The 17187-nt window shown below is 38.0% G+C and overlaps 1 protein-coding gene across 2 annotated transcripts in view; it reads left to right on the top strand.

Annotated features, from left to right (window-relative positions):
- Positions 1 to 1901: 1901 nt before the first annotated feature.
- The window catches only part of WASL (WASP like actin nucleation promoting factor), an 86622-nt gene continuing 71336 nt past the window's right edge, over positions 1902 to 17187 (top strand). For both annotated transcript variants that reach the window (XM_073899144.1, XM_025865772.2), the window contains exon 1: positions 1902 to 2449. In XM_073899144.1, the coding sequence (XP_073755245.1) occupies positions 2333 to 2449 (117 nt within the window). In that variant the 5' untranslated portion in view covers positions 1902 to 2332. The remainder of the gene's footprint in view (positions 2450 to 17187) is intronic.

The raw sequence follows: 17187 nt of genomic DNA, 5'->3' as shown, positions 1-17187 counted from the left end.
TTGAAATATCACAGATAGCACAAAGGTAAAAATACACATTTCAACCCAACTTTTGATCCTTAGCTAAGGGAAGGGAAGCTGACCTTAGACAAAGGGAAGACAAGGAGACCATAGGCAAAGATGGTCAATGGTGAACAAGTAATATTTGAGTAACCACTATGTATCGGGTTATTTCACATATGCTTTCTTGGTAAATTTTACAACTTTGAAGTAGGTTTAATTATCTCTATACCACACCTTTATTAAATAGAAATTATTTTCGTTTTACAGATGAGGAAACAGACTCAGAGAGGCAACTCGTCCAAGGTCCATAAGGTTATACACATATACATGGCAGAACAAGAACTCCACATAGGCCTATCTAAAGTGTGTATTTGTTATCACTGTGGTTCACAGGTTTGACAATTATTAGGACTCTGATTTCCAGTATTTCTCAAGAATTTGTACTGCTTTCTGCTGTCACTGTGGTTTTCATTTAAAGGAACCTCACTTTTGATGTAAGAGACAAACTGATTTAGTGTCTGTTTGTTAGCTTCGTAATTCAGAGGCAACTCCAGGTTTACATTTCTACTGCCTTTCTAAACCTAATTATTTTATAAAAAGTCAGCTTGCTTTTCTTGAATCCCTTTCCCCCCAACATTACTAATCAAGTTTAATTTTGAGATATCCGTATTTTATAAGAGAACTCCCGGGACTACATATCTCATTTTCCTTTCTAGATTTATTCCTACTTAGCTAGTTTCATAAGGGCACCTTTAATTTTGAATTTTTATAGTATTTTCAAGGTTCATTGATAATGGCTTATCAATTTCTTTAGAACATAGGAGACTTGTATTGGAAGCTATCAAAGATGTTAAAATCAAATAGTTTTACCAAATTTCATCTGGCGTAACATGGATGTCAAGTTTAATATATGGCAACTTCTTTGTTTATTGAAATTGAATAATTAGCAAACATAATGGCGAAGATTATACAATAAATGATGTTTAAAGTGGAGAAGTCAGATACTTATTGCTGCAGAGGTTATTCTTTACATTTCGGTAAGTGCAAAACTTCGTTTAACAATATTTTAGTATTTAATTTACTGAACAAAGGGCATTATCCTAAGTAACTTCAAATATTCTGAGGCATACAAATTTTAACAAAAATTCTTGAGATTTACTTCTGAGGATTAAATCAGACTACGTATTTTCCTGTGTGACATCCCCGAATGGGCGCATTCGTTCCGGATAAAAAGAAAACAGGGTCTTTGGGGTTTGAGAGAAAGAAAAAATGGGGGGGTTATTTTCCAATCCACAAGACGGGGAAAAATGTGTTCAAGGCACGTCAAAGAAAAGAGCTTCAATTTAAATGTTCCAAATACATTTATCCCACGCAACACTCCAGGCGAACAGTAGAAATTTTTTTTAAGTGCGTTTGGTTTTTGTTAACATCCATCAGCAAGATCTCTCTTTCACAACACTGGGAGAGGCCTGTTTGTTCCTCCACTCCCACTGTTGAAGTTTGGACAAAGTTTGAGAAACCCCAGGCACCTGCGGCTCTGACCGAAACCGGCGAGGGGCACAGGGAAGCGCGTCACTTCTTTCCACTTTTCTGTCTCCAGATCCCAGATGTTTTTGACCTGCAATGTGAACGTCCGGCTTCCGTGCCCCAGAAATAAGAACTATTCTGGGGAGGGGAGACCTGGGTCTTCACTGACGCTTCGCAAAGGTGTGCGTCCGCAGAACAGGGGCGGGCGGCTCCCGTTCTCTGCAGGCGGCTGCCGCCGGGCCCAAACACCGCAGAAACGAGGCTAGAGGCCGGGGCCCGCACGCGTGATCACCAACCCGCGTCCCACCTCGCAGCCCGCGCCCGGCCGGAAGAGGGCGGGGCCTCGGGCCGGCGCGGCGAGGCCGGCCGCGGCGTGGGGTCGGGGGGGCTCCTCCGGGGCCCGGGCCGCAGCCGCGCGTTTCCGGCGCGCTCCCCCGCGTCCTGCGTCCTGTGGTCTCGTCCGCCCCCGCTGCCATGTTGGATTGTGCGGCCGCCACCGCCGCCGCCGCCGCCGCCGCGGAAGGAGGGTTGGAGGAGGAGTTGGGAGTTTAGCGCAGTCGCCGGAGTACGAAGACAACGACCATCCGGCCAGAGACTAACCGGGCGGGAGCAGGGAGCTTCCCTTTCTCTGCGCGGCCCGTCGTTGGCTCCTCCTTCCCGTGGCCTCCTCCTCCCCGCGCCCGAGGAGCTGCGAGATGCTGCGCCTCTGATTCCCCTCCTCCCACCCCTGTCACCGAGAGGGGAAAGAGCGCTCGCCTACTCGCCGGAGACGGCCCTGGACTGGCAACTCCGCCGGCGAACCATGAGCTCCGGCCAGCAGCAGCCGCCGCCACCGCGGAGGGTCACCAATGTGGGGTCCTTGCTGCTCACCCCGCAGGAGAATGAGTCTCTCTTCACCTTCCTCGGCAAGAAATGTGTGGTCAGTGGCCGAGACCCGCGTCGTCGTCCCCGACGTTACCTCACAGGCTCGGGCTTGAGGGCTGGGAAGTGGGAGTGGGGAAGAAGGCAGGAGCGGCGCGGGGAGGGTTCGGCTGCCGGCCGGGCCTCCAGCCAGCCCGGCTCCCTGGGTACGGGCAGTGCGGGCTGGGCCGGGGCGGGCGGACACCGCCTTCCGAAGCTGCCCGTGAGCAGGGAAGTGTCACCTCCGCAGCCCTGTCCTGGAACCCTGCCTGGCCGGGCCCGGGTCTGCGCCCTAGCTGCTGGTTCAAACTTTGCTCTCAGGCCACAAGGGGATTTTATTCATGCACGAGCTGCTCTATCTTAAAAACCGGGCCTCTGTACTGGCCCTCGCTTCACCTCCTGCTGTTTGATCCGGGGGGGGGGGGTACCTTCTTTGACAATGGCAGAGGTTTCAGGAGTGGATAGGTCGGGGAATGAAGCCGAGATATGAATGAAGAGGACCAGAATGGGGTTTTTGATCCCCCTTTAGGATCCCAGGAGGGAATGAAGTCGAGTGCATCGGTTCAGAATGAGGGCAGGAAATGCTACTGCTCCCCATTGCAGAGAAACAGCGTTTATTTCTCCAGCAATCTCTTCCAGGCCTGGTTTCTGCTCTCCTCCTCACTGATTTTTTTTTTTTTTTAATTGGTGGGAGGAGGTGCTGCTCTCCCCACAACCATGCGCAGGGGAACCGCAGTCTGTAGTAGTTCTTGGCCTTTGGGGGCCTGAGAGTGATTCTTAGGTTAGTGCTGTGCGGCCTGTTCCAACCCCAGATGGCCGGTTGGGAGCAAGCAGTTTGCTGTGGGAAGGGGAATGTGTGTTGTTGACGGAAGCATTCATTACATTGGCTGCTGGCACTTCTGGGGGTGGGGAGGTTCTGCTCTGTGGTGTAGGCCTTGTCAGGCTGCATCTTACTGCAGTAGCTGGGTTGAACTGTGGTTGAGTCTGTTGAAACGCTGTTTGGGTCTCTTTCTCTCCTCCTTGCGTGGTAGCACCTGCACAGTATGTGTCATGGGAACCCAGGAAACCCCTACTGAAATGTCAACAGAGCAGTACCATTTTACAACTTTTCTTAGTAGTGTTAAATATGTCAAACTAGGCTACATCTGCTTGTTTAAGAAGGTAGGATTAGACAATTTCTGGAAAGTTACCCAATGGGTTAATTGTTAACTTTATAGGAGTCAACCTTTTGTATCCTCTTGGAGATTGAATCATTGCATTTAATTCAGATGAGTTTCATATTTTACTGATTAGAAGAATGAAATAAGAGGACTGGCTTAAAACCAATATTTTGGGAAACAACTTTAAAGATAATCAGGTCCCCTCCCCACCCCCACCGCTTTTAAACAAACAGAAAACTGAGCAGTGAACCCTAAGTCACACAGCAATTTAGTGATGTAATCAGAACTAGAAAACCAGGACTCCTGATGCCTAGTCTGTTGTACTTTCACTACATTATGTTGTTTTAGAAGGGTTTTTATTACTTGTTATTGACTTATTTCAAAAAGTGGTGCAAAAGGAATAATCACTTTTTAAAGATTTTTTATTGTTATGTTAATCACCATACATTACATTACTAGTTTTTGATGTTAATCACTTCTTTTTGATATCATTAGAGTGTGAGATTCTTAAAGCAGCACTAATTTTTTCATATTTTCAATTTAGGAAAATCTCCAGCTCTTTAAATGTTACATTATCTGCAAATGAAAAAAAAACTAAAATTTCACTGGTTTGTTTTCATTTGCTATATAGTTTATGTCAGAAAGGAAGTGGTTGTATTATATTTTACATACCAGACACATTAACTTTAGGGAGGAAGGACATTACATTTAAACACGAGTACACTGACTAATTTCTCTATGCTTACCTGTAATGTTTACTGGTTTCAAAAAAATGAAAGATGTGAAAGAATACTGTGATTGAGAAAGATAGCCTTGCTTTCTGGTTAGCGTAAGTGGATTGCTGAATAAGCTATGAGTATTCAGTGCTCTATATCTTTATGTCATCTATTATTAATCACCTTTACCTTTTGAATATGTCATTTAAAACCACATTCTTATGGTATGAAATTATTGTGAAGATTAACCTTAATATTTGAAGTCTCCAGTTACTTGAGAGTAAAATAAGAATATTTTAATTTTTTTGAACACTCCTTTTTTCTTCTTTGCTGACTATGCAGCTTTTTGTAGTTTAAAATAATAGTGAAATACATTATCTCATTAAAAAAATCAGCAATAACATTTACAAGTCAGACCAAATTTGTTAGGGAAGAAGTGTATTCAGAGCCCTACCTAAGAGTTCAAGGAATGAAACAGAAGTACTTATAGTCCCAGTTCTGGATGAGCTGCATTCCTTCTTTGACTCAACAAATATATATGGAGTAACTAAATGTTGAGGTCAAAATCAGGGTTGGTGCCTGCCCTCAAGGAGCTTTACTATGTCTCAGAAGGGAAACAAATAAGTAAACTGATGAGTAAGTCAGTACTTCAGAGTGATGTGTAAGATGCTGCATGTCACAATGGAAAATGTCTTGGCTTTGTAGTCAGCACACCAGAGTTCAAACTCATTTGGTCACTTAGGACAAGTTTTGTTCTTGTTTTCTCTTTTTTTTAACTTCCTGTGGTAGAATTGGTTTTCTCAGTTCTAAAATAGGGATACTGTCTTATGGGATGATTTTGTGGATTAGAAGGACCATATGTAAATATATAGATATTATTATTTTTTGCAAAAGTTTAGGAGATTAAAAGAGGTGTTAAAATAATTTAGGATGGGTGATACCTGAATATCTAAGATTAGTATGCTCCCAGGTTGATGAGAGGAATGAAACAGCTTGGAAAGGTGGGGGCCTACTAGTAGTTTGTTATGGAGCAAGGAGGGTTTTCTGCTTGGGTTCTCAAATTTAGGTATGCATTAAAAACATTGTGGAGATTACAAATATTGCTAACCCGAATTCCTAGATAATATTCACTGGGTCTGAGGGGGAACTTGGGCATTTCTATTTTTAGCAAGCTTATGAAGTTTACTGTTTTCTGATAGGGTAATCTTGAAACATATTTGAAATGTTTATATGTTTCCCTTCAATCTTGGGTGTATATTTTGTGAGTTAAGGTTAAGTTAAAACAAAGGGATTTTGGGGGGGGTTTGTTTTGTTTTTTTGTGTTTTTTTTTTTTAGTACAGTCTCTAACCTGTTAAGATATCAGTGTGTATTTCATAGATGTAAGAGAGAGATACAGTTGAGGAAGTATTGCACTAGTTAGTGCACAAGATCAGGTATGACTTTTAGAAAGTTGGGGAGAAAGGTGAAGGCACTGTAGGAAGTGGATTGAGGGTTGTAAGAATGGAGACAAAGGAGATCAGGTAGGTGTTTAACAGTAGTGCACATAAGATATGAGGGCCTAAATTAAGGCACTGCTGGTGGGAATTCCAGGACAATTAAAAAGTCTTTAGTAGGATTTCATCCCCTTTAGATTTAGTGGGTGAGGGAAGAGAATTAGGTTAAAGACAGGTATAACCACCAGCAGAAAAAGTATGCAGAAACCTACATACTTTACTAAATGGAAATATGCCTTATATTAGACTACAGGTTGGTGATTGGTTTCATGGAAGAGGTGAATCTTAAATCTATTTTGCCACAGTTTTAAATAGATTTTGTGAAAGATGAGGTTTCATTTAAAGTTATATATAATAAATCAGTATATGTTATATGCTTAAAAGAATAGTTCTGATGCAGTTCATTAGCTGGTAGTATTTTCTTAGAATAATTAAGAAGAGTTAAAAAAGATAATCAGGTCCCGGGGTGCCTGGGTGGCTCAGTGGGTTAAGCATCTGCCTTCTGCTCAGGTCCTAGGATGGAGCCCTGCCTCAGGCTCCCTCCTCAGCAGGGGACCTGCTTCTCCCTCTCCTCCCCATTTGTGCTCTCTCGCTATCTCTGTCTCTTTCTCCAATAAATAAATAAAAATCTTAAAAAAAAAAGATTATCAGGTCTTATTTTGTAGTTAGTTCTGTTGTATCATGATTTAACTTACTTTCTATAGAGTATATGCTCTCTTGCCAAGTGAAGTTTAATAGTCCTGAAAAAGAAATAAGGATTGGGAAAAATAAAATATCATACTAGCTCTCTGTAACCATCTTTTGGTCCAGATGGGTTGAGGTTAGTAAAGTTGACTGCTACTTGTTTCTGCCATGCTCACCTGGTTTGTTTCAAGAGTTAGTGGTGCTTAAGAAGCCATTTTTATTAACCATCATTTCTTTTGATTCCTCAGTACTTGTCTTAACTTGCTTATATTCTTTTGTTGGTTTTTTTGGTTTGTTTTCTCACCCTGTATATAATTCTAGGAGATTAGACCTTATGTCTATGTAATTTTCTATAATTTTTATTATAACATCTAGTGTACAGATTACTGAATACTTATTAATTATAATTGCTAACTCTTTTATTCCTTAGGAGTTCATTTAGCATTTCTCATTGCTCAGTCAGGTTGTTAAAATCTTCAGTTTCTGATGCAGTTTGTATTTGGACCTAAGTCTTCCTTTATTAGAACAAAATGATTTAAGTCAGATGCTGAATACAGGTGGTAACAGTAGCTGTCCAACAGTTACTTTGTTTCTGTTCTAAATTTCTTAAATAGGTTTACAGGGAGAGGTGCCTAGATGGATCATTGTTTTGATGAGGGTCTGAATTAAGGCAGCACTGGTGGGAAGTTAGGGCTGAGAATACTCCACTCCGCCTTGAGTATGGAAAGAAAAAAAAGGTTAATATTTATGGGATTTGGAATATACAAAGCGTAGAAGGCAACCTCGTCTAGTATAGAGGAAAAAGGTGAGTAAAAGTGTGTGTCATATGGGATAAACTATAAGTATAGGAGGAGATTTAGAAGAATCTAGCAGATTTGGGTTACAAATCCTATTTCTTGTTATTCTTAGCTTTTAGGCAAATTTCTTAGCCAATATGAGCCTTAATGTCTAGATTTGTAAAATGGGCTTACTCAAGGATTTCAGAGAATAATGCTATAATGTATGTACAGCACTTGGAGTAGCTGCCACTTCTGAAGTGTTCTGGCTATTTGGAGAAGGATGTGAAAGAAGGTAAAGAAGATTTTTAAAAAGTTTTTGTGTAAGTGTTAGATTCAACAGTTATAGTGAACTGACTTGGTCATTTTAGAGACTGATTCAAAGTTGAGGTATCAAAGAGCAGATATAGGTAATTAATTGAAAAGTTAATCTGTCTAAGAGTTTATAGAACCCAGCATTATTATAGAGGTCACTTTCACTGTAAAGATTTTGGAAGCAAAACAAGTTCATAGTAATATATATCGTTAACTGTAAATGTAACTCTTATTGGTGTATGACTGAGCATCTAGTACTTTTAAGTGGTCATGTATTATTTCGTAACTAGAAGATGTTTGGTGTATTTAACTTTATTCATAAATATATGTAACAGAAATATATCCTGTTTTTATCATATTGTATCCATTGTATCTATATCTGCATTCTTAGTAGTGGAGGATTAAGGACTATAATATCAATCTGGGAGAATGAAATTAGACGACATTAGTTTCACTTTGGAGTTCATGTGTTATAGAGGAATTGTGACCCTTTTTTAAAGAGACCAAATAATTGGGTTTAGAGTAATATTGAAGAGGCAAATCTAGAAAAGACCCCTTTAGAAAATGGAATCAAATGAAAGATTTGTAGTAACTTCACAGTTCAATTTACTATGGATTTCTGTTGGTTCCCTTGGTTTCTCAGTTTCCTTGGCCCCTTGGTTCCTCTGCCATAGTGAATTTTTTTTTAATAACATAAGTTTAGCTATTTTTATTTTATTTATTTATTTTAAAGATTTTATTTATTTCACAGAAAGACACAGCGAGAGAGGGAACACAAGCAGGGGGAGTGGGAGAGGGAGAAGCAGGCCTCCTGCCGAGCAGGGAGCCTGATGCAGGGCTCAATCCCAGGACCCTGGGACCGTGGCCTGAGCCCAAGGCAGACACTTAATGACTGAACCACCCAGGCACCCCACCATAGTGATTTTTTGAACTTATTTTTAACTTGTTCTGAAGATTACTATAGAAATCTGTCTTTGTAAAGGGGTGCTCATTAAACACCAGATAAATTCAAACAAAAGGGAAATACGAAAGATACCTAGGAATATAAAATGCTGTTAAAAATGATACGAGGAAATCAAAATTATCATAAGCCAAATATATAGTAACCTTTGGACAATGAAATATTTTTCAGGTTTCATTTTAAAGTTAAATTTTATATTAGATTTGGAGAAGCTAAAACTATTTAGTATTTTAAATTATTAAGATAGAGGTGAAGTTGTTTATCATGTCTTTGGTTCCAAAATTAAAAATTTTTAGTGAAATTGTCCCTCTACTATGATGAATATTTTTATTGCCATAAAATATTAGAGGATCCTTAAATGCCTAAGAAGTTTTCATTATAGTAAAGGTGCTGATTGACTTGTATGTAATGCATAAAGCTAGTTAGAAACCCAGATGATTTCCTCTGTTTTTATTAATGAAATGTCATCATGATCAAGTACTAAGGACTTAATGAGAATATAACATCCTCTCAGTATCTTGGAATACGTGAAAGGAGTAAGATTTAGTCCTTACACCTTAGCTGGGGAAGACAAAAATCATGCACAAAAAGATATGTTTCACAAGCCAGCACATAATAAAGATTTAAATAATAGAGAGGAAAGATAGATTACAGTGGGATTTGGTACATCATTGTGGGACTTGAATGTGAGGACCTTAAATGGTCAGGAATAAGGAAGCAGCTCAGTTCAAGTAGAGGGAAATGTGTAAGTAATTTTAGAGTAGAAATTTTGCATGGAGTATTAGGAAATATTGAATAGACTGGCTTGGCTAGAAATGAGAATGATATTTGCTTGAGAACATAACGAATGATAAGTTTGAAGGGTAAATTGAGGCCAGATTTTGGAAGACTTGACCTTCAGACTTAGAGGTTGAGTTTTAGTCCTTAAGTAGTAAAGGGTCAAAAAGATTTTTGATTCAAAAAGTGTCAAGCTGGAAGGATCTAGAGATGGGGAAAACTAGAAATTACATTCATAATGGAAATAATTCAGTAATGGTTTAAAGTTTAGTAAACATTTTCATATTCATTATCTTAGCTGACCTGGCCTGGCTAAGGAACCTGAATTGTAGCAGCATCTGGAACAAAAAAAGGGTTATGAGGTATAGTAAATCCATGGTCTTTGTGTACATGGCAGACACCACTATCACTCAGCATTTTTTCCTACTATGTCCAGATGTGGTCTCTGAATACTCAGCATATCCCTACAGGCAGCCACTACCAATCAGTCCAAGTTCACATAGATGAAATCTAGTTGCTATGCCAAGGCTATATAATAGAAATGTTGTGAAGAAAAAATTGGCAATATTTAGTTGGCTGTGTGAATTGCAGATGATAACAGAAACTCCTGATAGTAGGAATTGTAGGAGTAGAGCTTTTGGAATCCTTTGCAGAGTTGATTATTGAGGCCTTGGGAGTGAATTCCATCTAGGAAGGTGTCAGTTCAGGTCAGGATTACAGAGGGAAGTAGTCTAACCCATATTTGACTTGGCCAGTGTTTGAGAAGGGTGGATTTCAGTGAGGAGTTGGAGGGGCAGTAAGATGTTCTCTTTAATTTATCTGAAAAATGATATACATGCTGTTCTGAAACTTAATTTTTCACTTATATTAATATATCTTTCATATATTTCCATGTTTATATCTGTTGCATCCTTTTTATTACTACATCCTCTGTTTCGTGAGTTTCTTGTAACTTATTGTAACTACTGATAGGTGTATTAGTTTTCTGGGGCTACCATAATGAAGTATCACAAACTGGGTAGCTTAAAAGGCAAATTTATTCTTGCACACTTTGGAGGCTAGCAGTCAGATCAAGGTGTTAGCAGGGTTGGTTCCTTTTGGAGGCAGAGACAATTTGTGCCATGCCTCTCTCCTAGCTTCTGGCATTGCTGGCAATCCTTGATGTTCCCTGTTTTAGAGATCCATGACTCTAATCTCTACCTATGTAATCACATGGTGTTCTCTACCTGTCTGTGTTTTCTCTTTCAAGGACACCAGTTATTGGATTAATGTCAGCCCTAATGACCTCATTTTAACGTGATTTTGTTTGCAAAGCCACTCTTTCAAAGTAAGGTCCATTCGTAGATTCAGGTGTTAGAACTTAAGTATATCTTTTAAGGAGACATAATTCAGTCCTGAACAATAGGTATTTTTTTTACTTTCCAAGTTTTTGCTTTTAGAAAAAGTGCTGTAAGGGACACCTGGGTGGTTCAGTCGATTAAGCATCTGCCTTCAGCTCAGATCATGATCTCAGGGTCCTGGGATCAAGTCCCACATCAGGCTCCCTGCTCAGTGGGGAGCCTGCTTCTCCCTCTGCATGTTGCTCCCCCTGCTTGTGCTCTCTCTCTCTCTGACAAATAAATAAATAAGATCTTAAAAAAAAAAAAAGTGCTATAGTGAACATCCAAATACATATTTTTATGTATCCTTTCTAAACTAATTCTATAGAATGAATTCTAAGAAATTAAGTCAGAGGACATGAACATTATAAGTATTGGGGCGCCTAGGTGGCTCAGTCGGTTAAGCGCCTGCCTTCAGCTCAGTTCATGATCTCAGGGTCCTGGGATTGAACCCCACATCAGGCTCCCTACTCAACAGGGAGTCTGCTTCTCCCTCTCCCTGCTGCTCCTCCTGCTTGTGCTCTCTCTCTCTGTCAAATGAATAAATAAAATCTTTAAAAAAAATTAATATATACTGCTGGATTGTTTTCCAAAGCAGTTGTTTCTAAACTCCATATATTCTCATCAACACTAGGATTGCAAAATCATTTCTATTTTCACAGTTTTGGTTTTTTTTTTAAGATTTTATTTATTTATTTGACAAAGAGATACAGCCACAGCGAGAGAGGGAACACAGGCAGGGGGAATGGGAGAGGGAGAAGCAGGCTTCCCGTGGAGCAGGGAGCCCGATGCAGGGCTCGATCCCAGGACCCTGGGATCATGACCTGAGCCGAAGGCAGACACTTAATGACTGAGCCACCCAGGCGTCCCTCCATTTTGACAGTTTTACTGGTCAAAAAAAATCTTGTTTGATTTGTAGTTTTTAGTGAAGTTAAATATCTTTTCATGTCTGTTATATTTCTTCTGTGAATTATTTGTTCTTGTCTTTAGACCATTTTTTTCTGTGAGGTTGTTTTTTTTCTTAGTTATTTGAAGAATTCTTTAGGGATAGTTACTGTATATTACAGTATTTTTTTTGGCAGTTTGTCATTTATCTTTTGACAGGTATATTTGGTGTTTCTGGTCATTGCATGGGATTCGGAAGTTTTGTACAGTTTGATATAATAATCTTCCTATTATATCACCTTTTTATTTAATACTGTCCTGGCTTAGAATTACAAAAATATTTACTCAATTTTCTTAGTACTTTTATGGTGAACATCTTATCTTTGATCTTGCTGGAAATGACTTTGGAAAATGAGTATAGTAGAAATCCAGCTTTATATTTTTACAAATGGCTAGTTGTCCCAATACCATTTATTGAACAATTTTTTCTCTCATCTATTTGAAATGCGACCCTTATTATTTACTACATTTCCACATGTACTTACTTGCATGTATTTCTACATTCTCTTCAATTTATTTCATTTGTTTATTTCTTTGCCTGTTAACAGAATTTTAATGAATGTAGCTTTAGAATGATGGTACAGTTTGATTATCATTAAGTCCCTCATTACTCTCCTTTTCAGTATCTTCTGGCTGTTTTTATGTGCCTGTGCTTTGTATTTTTTTAAGACTTACCTCCCACCAGAAAATATTTGCTTTGATTTGGAATAGCATTGAATTTGTAGATTAATTTAGGAAGAATTGACATATTGTGGCTTCCCGTTGGAAAGCAAGTCTCTCTTATTTACTATTTAGTTCTTATTTCATTCTGTAGTTTTATAATTTTCTTATCATATCCATTAGCCATTTAAAGTTGTTTTAGAGTGCAAAAGTAATATCCACTTATACTCATTGTTTAAAATATACACACACACAATGCACTGTATAGCGTCAAAAGTTAAAATAGCCTTTTACCCCTCTAACCCTCCAGTACAATTAGGCTTCATATAAAGCTCTTCTTAAGGTTTGATCTGACTGTTTCCCTTTTTTTTTTCACTTTTATGTGCATTTAATGCTATAAATTTCTCTCTAAGCACTGTTTTTGCTTCATGCCACAAATTTTGGTAAGTTATATTTTCATTTTCATTTAATTCCAAATTATTTTTTAAATTTCTCAAGACCTGGGGCCCCTGGGTGGCTCAGTTATTTAAACATCTGCCTTTGACTCGGGTTGTGGTCCCAGGGTCCTGGGATCGAACCCCCATGTGGGGCTCCCTGCTCAGCAGGGAGTCTGCTTCTCCCTCTCCCTCTGGCCCTCCCCCACCACTCATGTGCTCTCTCTCTCTGCTCTTTCTCTTAAATAAATAAATAAATAATTTAAAAAAAATTTCTCAAGACCTTTTTAACCCCTATGTTATTTAGCAGTATATTTAACTCCAAATATTTTGAAAATTTCTTTTATTGATTTTTACATTGTTGTCTGAGAACATACTTTGCATGATTTCTGTTCTTTTATTTTTTAATTTTAACTTTTTTAAAGATTTTATAATTTGAGAGAGATCCTGAGCGGGGGTGGGGGAGGAAGAAGCAGACTCCCTGCTGAACAGGGAGCCCTATGAGGGGCTCAATCCCAGGACCCAGGGATCATGGCCTGAGCCAAAGGCAGATGCTTAACTGATTGAGCCACCCAGGCGCCCCTCTCTTCTTTTAAATTTAAGTTGCATTTTTGGCCCAGAATTGTGTCTCTCTTGGTGATTATTCCATGTGGACCTGAGAAGAATGTGTATTTTGCTGTTGAATGAAGTATTCTATAAATGTGAACTAGATCCAGCTTATTGATGAATAGCGTTGAGTCTTCACTGATTGTCTGCCTGCTAGATCTGTCAATTATGGATTGAATAGTGTTGGAGTCTCCAGCTTAAATAGCGGATTCATCTATTTCTTCTTGCAGATCTGTCAGCTTTTGCCTCATGTATTTTGATGCTCTGTTGTTAAATGCAAACATATTAAGTACTGTTATATTTTCCTGGAGAAGTGGTCTCCTTATCATTATGTAATATCCCTCTTCATTCCCCATAATTTTCCTTGCCCTGAAGCATGCTTTGCCCAAAATTAAGATAGCTACTCCAGGTTTCTTTCATTTAGTGTTAGCATAGTATATTTTTCTCTCTTTGCTTTTAATTATCTGTGTCTTTATAATTAAAATGGTTTTTTTGGTAAACAATATATACTTGGCTCTATTTTTTAATCCAGTCTGACAGTCACTGTCTTTTAATTAGTATATTTAGAGCATTTACATTTAAAGTGATTACTGATATAATTGGATTAATATCCACTATATTGTTATTTTCTATTTGTTGCCCTTGTTTTTTGTTTTTTCTCTTCCACTGTTTTTCTGCTTTGTGTTTCTTTTTAAGTTATTTATTTATTTATTTATTTATTTACGAGAGAGAGCAGGTGCACATGTGAGTGGGGGGAGGGGCATAGGGAGAAGTAGAGAGAAACTGAAGTAGCCGATGGGCTCAGCTCGGAGCCCAACGTGGGGCTTGATATTAGGACTGCCAGATCGTGCCCTGAGCTGAAACCAAGAGTCGAGGACTTAACTGACTGAGATACCCAGGCGCCCCAAGCTTTGGTTGGTTTTAGTTGAGCATTTTATATGATTCCATTTTCTTTCCTTTCAACATATCAATTATGTTTCTTAAAAAAATTTTTTTAGTGGCTTTCCTACATCATGCAGTATACATTTACAGTCTAAATCCAGTATCAAATAACACTGTATTACTTCATGGGTAGTATAAGTACTTTATTAACAGAGTACTCCCAATTCTTCCATGTCATCCCTTATAACATTGCTTTCATTCATTTCACTGATCTGTAAGCCATAATCACTGAATACATTGTTGCTGTTATCTGTTAGATAAAAATAAAAAGTTTTATTTAACCTTTATTCCTTCTCTAACACTTTTCTTTCAAGTATATTCAGGTTTCTGACTTAGATCATTTGCTTCACTCTTAAGAATTTTTACTACTTATTGCATGTAGGCTTCTTGTCTAGTGGGAACAAATTCAATTTCTATTTGTCTTAAAAATACTTATCTACTTTTGAGGATAAGTTTGCTGGATACAGAATTGTGGGTTTTTCTTTTGGCACTTTAAATATTTTATGCCACTCTCTTGTTTGTGTGGCTTCTGAAAAGACATTTGATGCAATTCTTACTTCCAATAGGAGGAGAAAATTCCTCCAATAGGAATTCTTAGGTTTACCTAAAAGTATACTGAATAAATCCTTAATTTTTCAAGCCTGTGTTTGATGCATCTAATGATTATGGTCTTTTTCTTATTTTGTAGAACTCAGAGAAGTTTCTAAAGCAGAAATTATTTTAATTCTTTATTTGATTAAACATACTCTGAATAATCTTAATCGCACTTTAAAAGACCTCAAAATAGGGGAGACGAACCATGAGAGACTGTGGACTCTGAAAAACAAACTGAGGGTTCTAGAGGGGAGGGAGTGGGGGGATGGGTTAGCCTGGTGATGGGTATTAAAGAGGGCACGTTCTGCATGGAGCACTGGGTGTTATACACAAACAATGAATCATGGAACACTACATCAAAAACTAATGATGTAATGTATGGTGATTAACAAAACATAATAAAAAAAAAAGACATCAAAATAATGTTCATAGTATATAGCTAATCAGTTAATATTTATTGAATTTAACCATCAGGAATTCACTATTAGAACATGTGAAAATCAGAGAATTGGCTTTATGCATACACCCACCTATATACTGAAAGACTGTTAGTGCTACATTTTTATTTAATTTTTGTATTGTATCTATCTTCCATGAGCTCAGACCAACCTGTTCATTTCTAAAAACAGAACTTTCCCACAGAATGCTAGGAAACAGTTTGAATAACTCAAAAAACTATGTAATATTCAGGTGTGACACTTTGGGAAAAGCCAAGTGACTATTTTAAAAATGACTTTGCCTTTTCATTAAAAATACAGTGCTTATTACAAAGATTAAGACCTTCACTGTCTGATAACATACCTGGTAACCATTAGCCACGTGTGTCTGTTGAGCACTTGAGGTAATATTAGTTCAAATTGAGATGTGCAGTAACTGTGAGATACACACTGGATTTCTGAGACTTAGTACCAAAAAGAATGCAAAATATTTCACTAAGATTTTAATATTGGGGTGCCTGGCTGGCTCAGTCAGAAGAGCATGTGACTCTGGATCTCGGGGTCATGAGCTCAAGCCCCATGTTGGGTGTAAAGATTGCTTAAATAAGTAAACTTAAAAAAAAGATTTTAATATTGTTATATGCTGAAATGATAGTTTAAGAAATATATTCAGTTAAATAAAATTTATTAAAATTAATTCATCTGCTTTTTATTTACATATTGGCTTACTAAAGAATTTGAAATTGCTTATATGATTCACATTATATTTTTACTGGGCAGTGCAGACTTAAGCAGTTCACAAGGTAATAATGATAAAAATGGAAAATCATCTATAAACCCCATCACCCAGAAATAACTCTTATTAATGTTTTTGTGTATATCCTTCTAGGTTTTGTTTTTCATGAGTTAGTGAATGATAAATAAAAACATGTACTTACTCTCAACAAACATCCCCAAATATAGATACTAATTTTTTATTGACGTTGTTTCATGTCAGTAAGTATACTGTTTTCAGTGGATGGACACATTATAGAAGAATGAGCAACTTCCTAGAGATAGACAGTTCGTTTTCTCTTTTCTTTTTATTCTTCCTAACATTCTTTCTAACACTTGTGTGTGTATACATATATTCCATCTATCTTCACAGACTTGATCTGTTATTTTACTATGATAATTTCAAAGAAATAGAGTTGCTTAAAGGGATAAGCACATTTAAAATTTGACTTTATATTGCCAAATTACACTGTCCTTGTGCCTTTTATTATGATAATCTAGTGTGTTCTTTGTAGTTCTTGAAAGTGCCCATTTGCTATATACCCTACCTGTGGGACCATTAATACTAAGTAACATTAAACAAATATAAATAGCAATAATTTTTTAAATTTAATTCCATGAAAATGTTTTGATTTCTTAAATGTGATTTTCCTGAGTCCTGGATATGATTTTTCTTAAGTATTAGAGATTTTTCAATTTTAAAATGAAAGTGAATGAATTGGCAATAGAGTATAAAGAGTCCATATGTCCATCAGCTGATGAATGGTTAAAGAAGAAATGGTGTATAGATATATAGTGGAATATTACTCAGCATCAAAAAAAATGAAATCTTGCCATTTGCAATGACATGGATGAAGCTAGGGTGTATTATGCTAAGCAAAATAAGTCAGAGAAAGACAAATACCATATGATTTCACTCATATGTAGAATTTAAGAAACAAAACAGATGAACAGAGGGGAAGGAAAGGAAAAATAAAATAAGATAAAAATAGGGGCGCCTGGGTGGCTCAGTTGGTTGAGCGACTGCCTTCGGCTCAGGTCATGATCCTGGAGTCCCAGGATTGAGTCCCGCATCGGGCTCCCTGCTCAGCAGGGAGTCTGCT

Source organism: Callorhinus ursinus, unplaced genomic scaffold (assembly GCF_003265705.2).
Source record: "Callorhinus ursinus isolate GAN/ISIS: 27379988/994484 unplaced genomic scaffold, GSC_fseal_2.0 scaffold12, whole genome shotgun sequence".
Taxonomy (NCBI): Eukaryota; Metazoa; Chordata; class Mammalia; order Carnivora; family Otariidae; genus Callorhinus; species Callorhinus ursinus.
The sequence above is the reverse complement of the archived record's forward strand: the minus strand, read 5'-3'. Positions and strand labels throughout refer to the sequence as shown.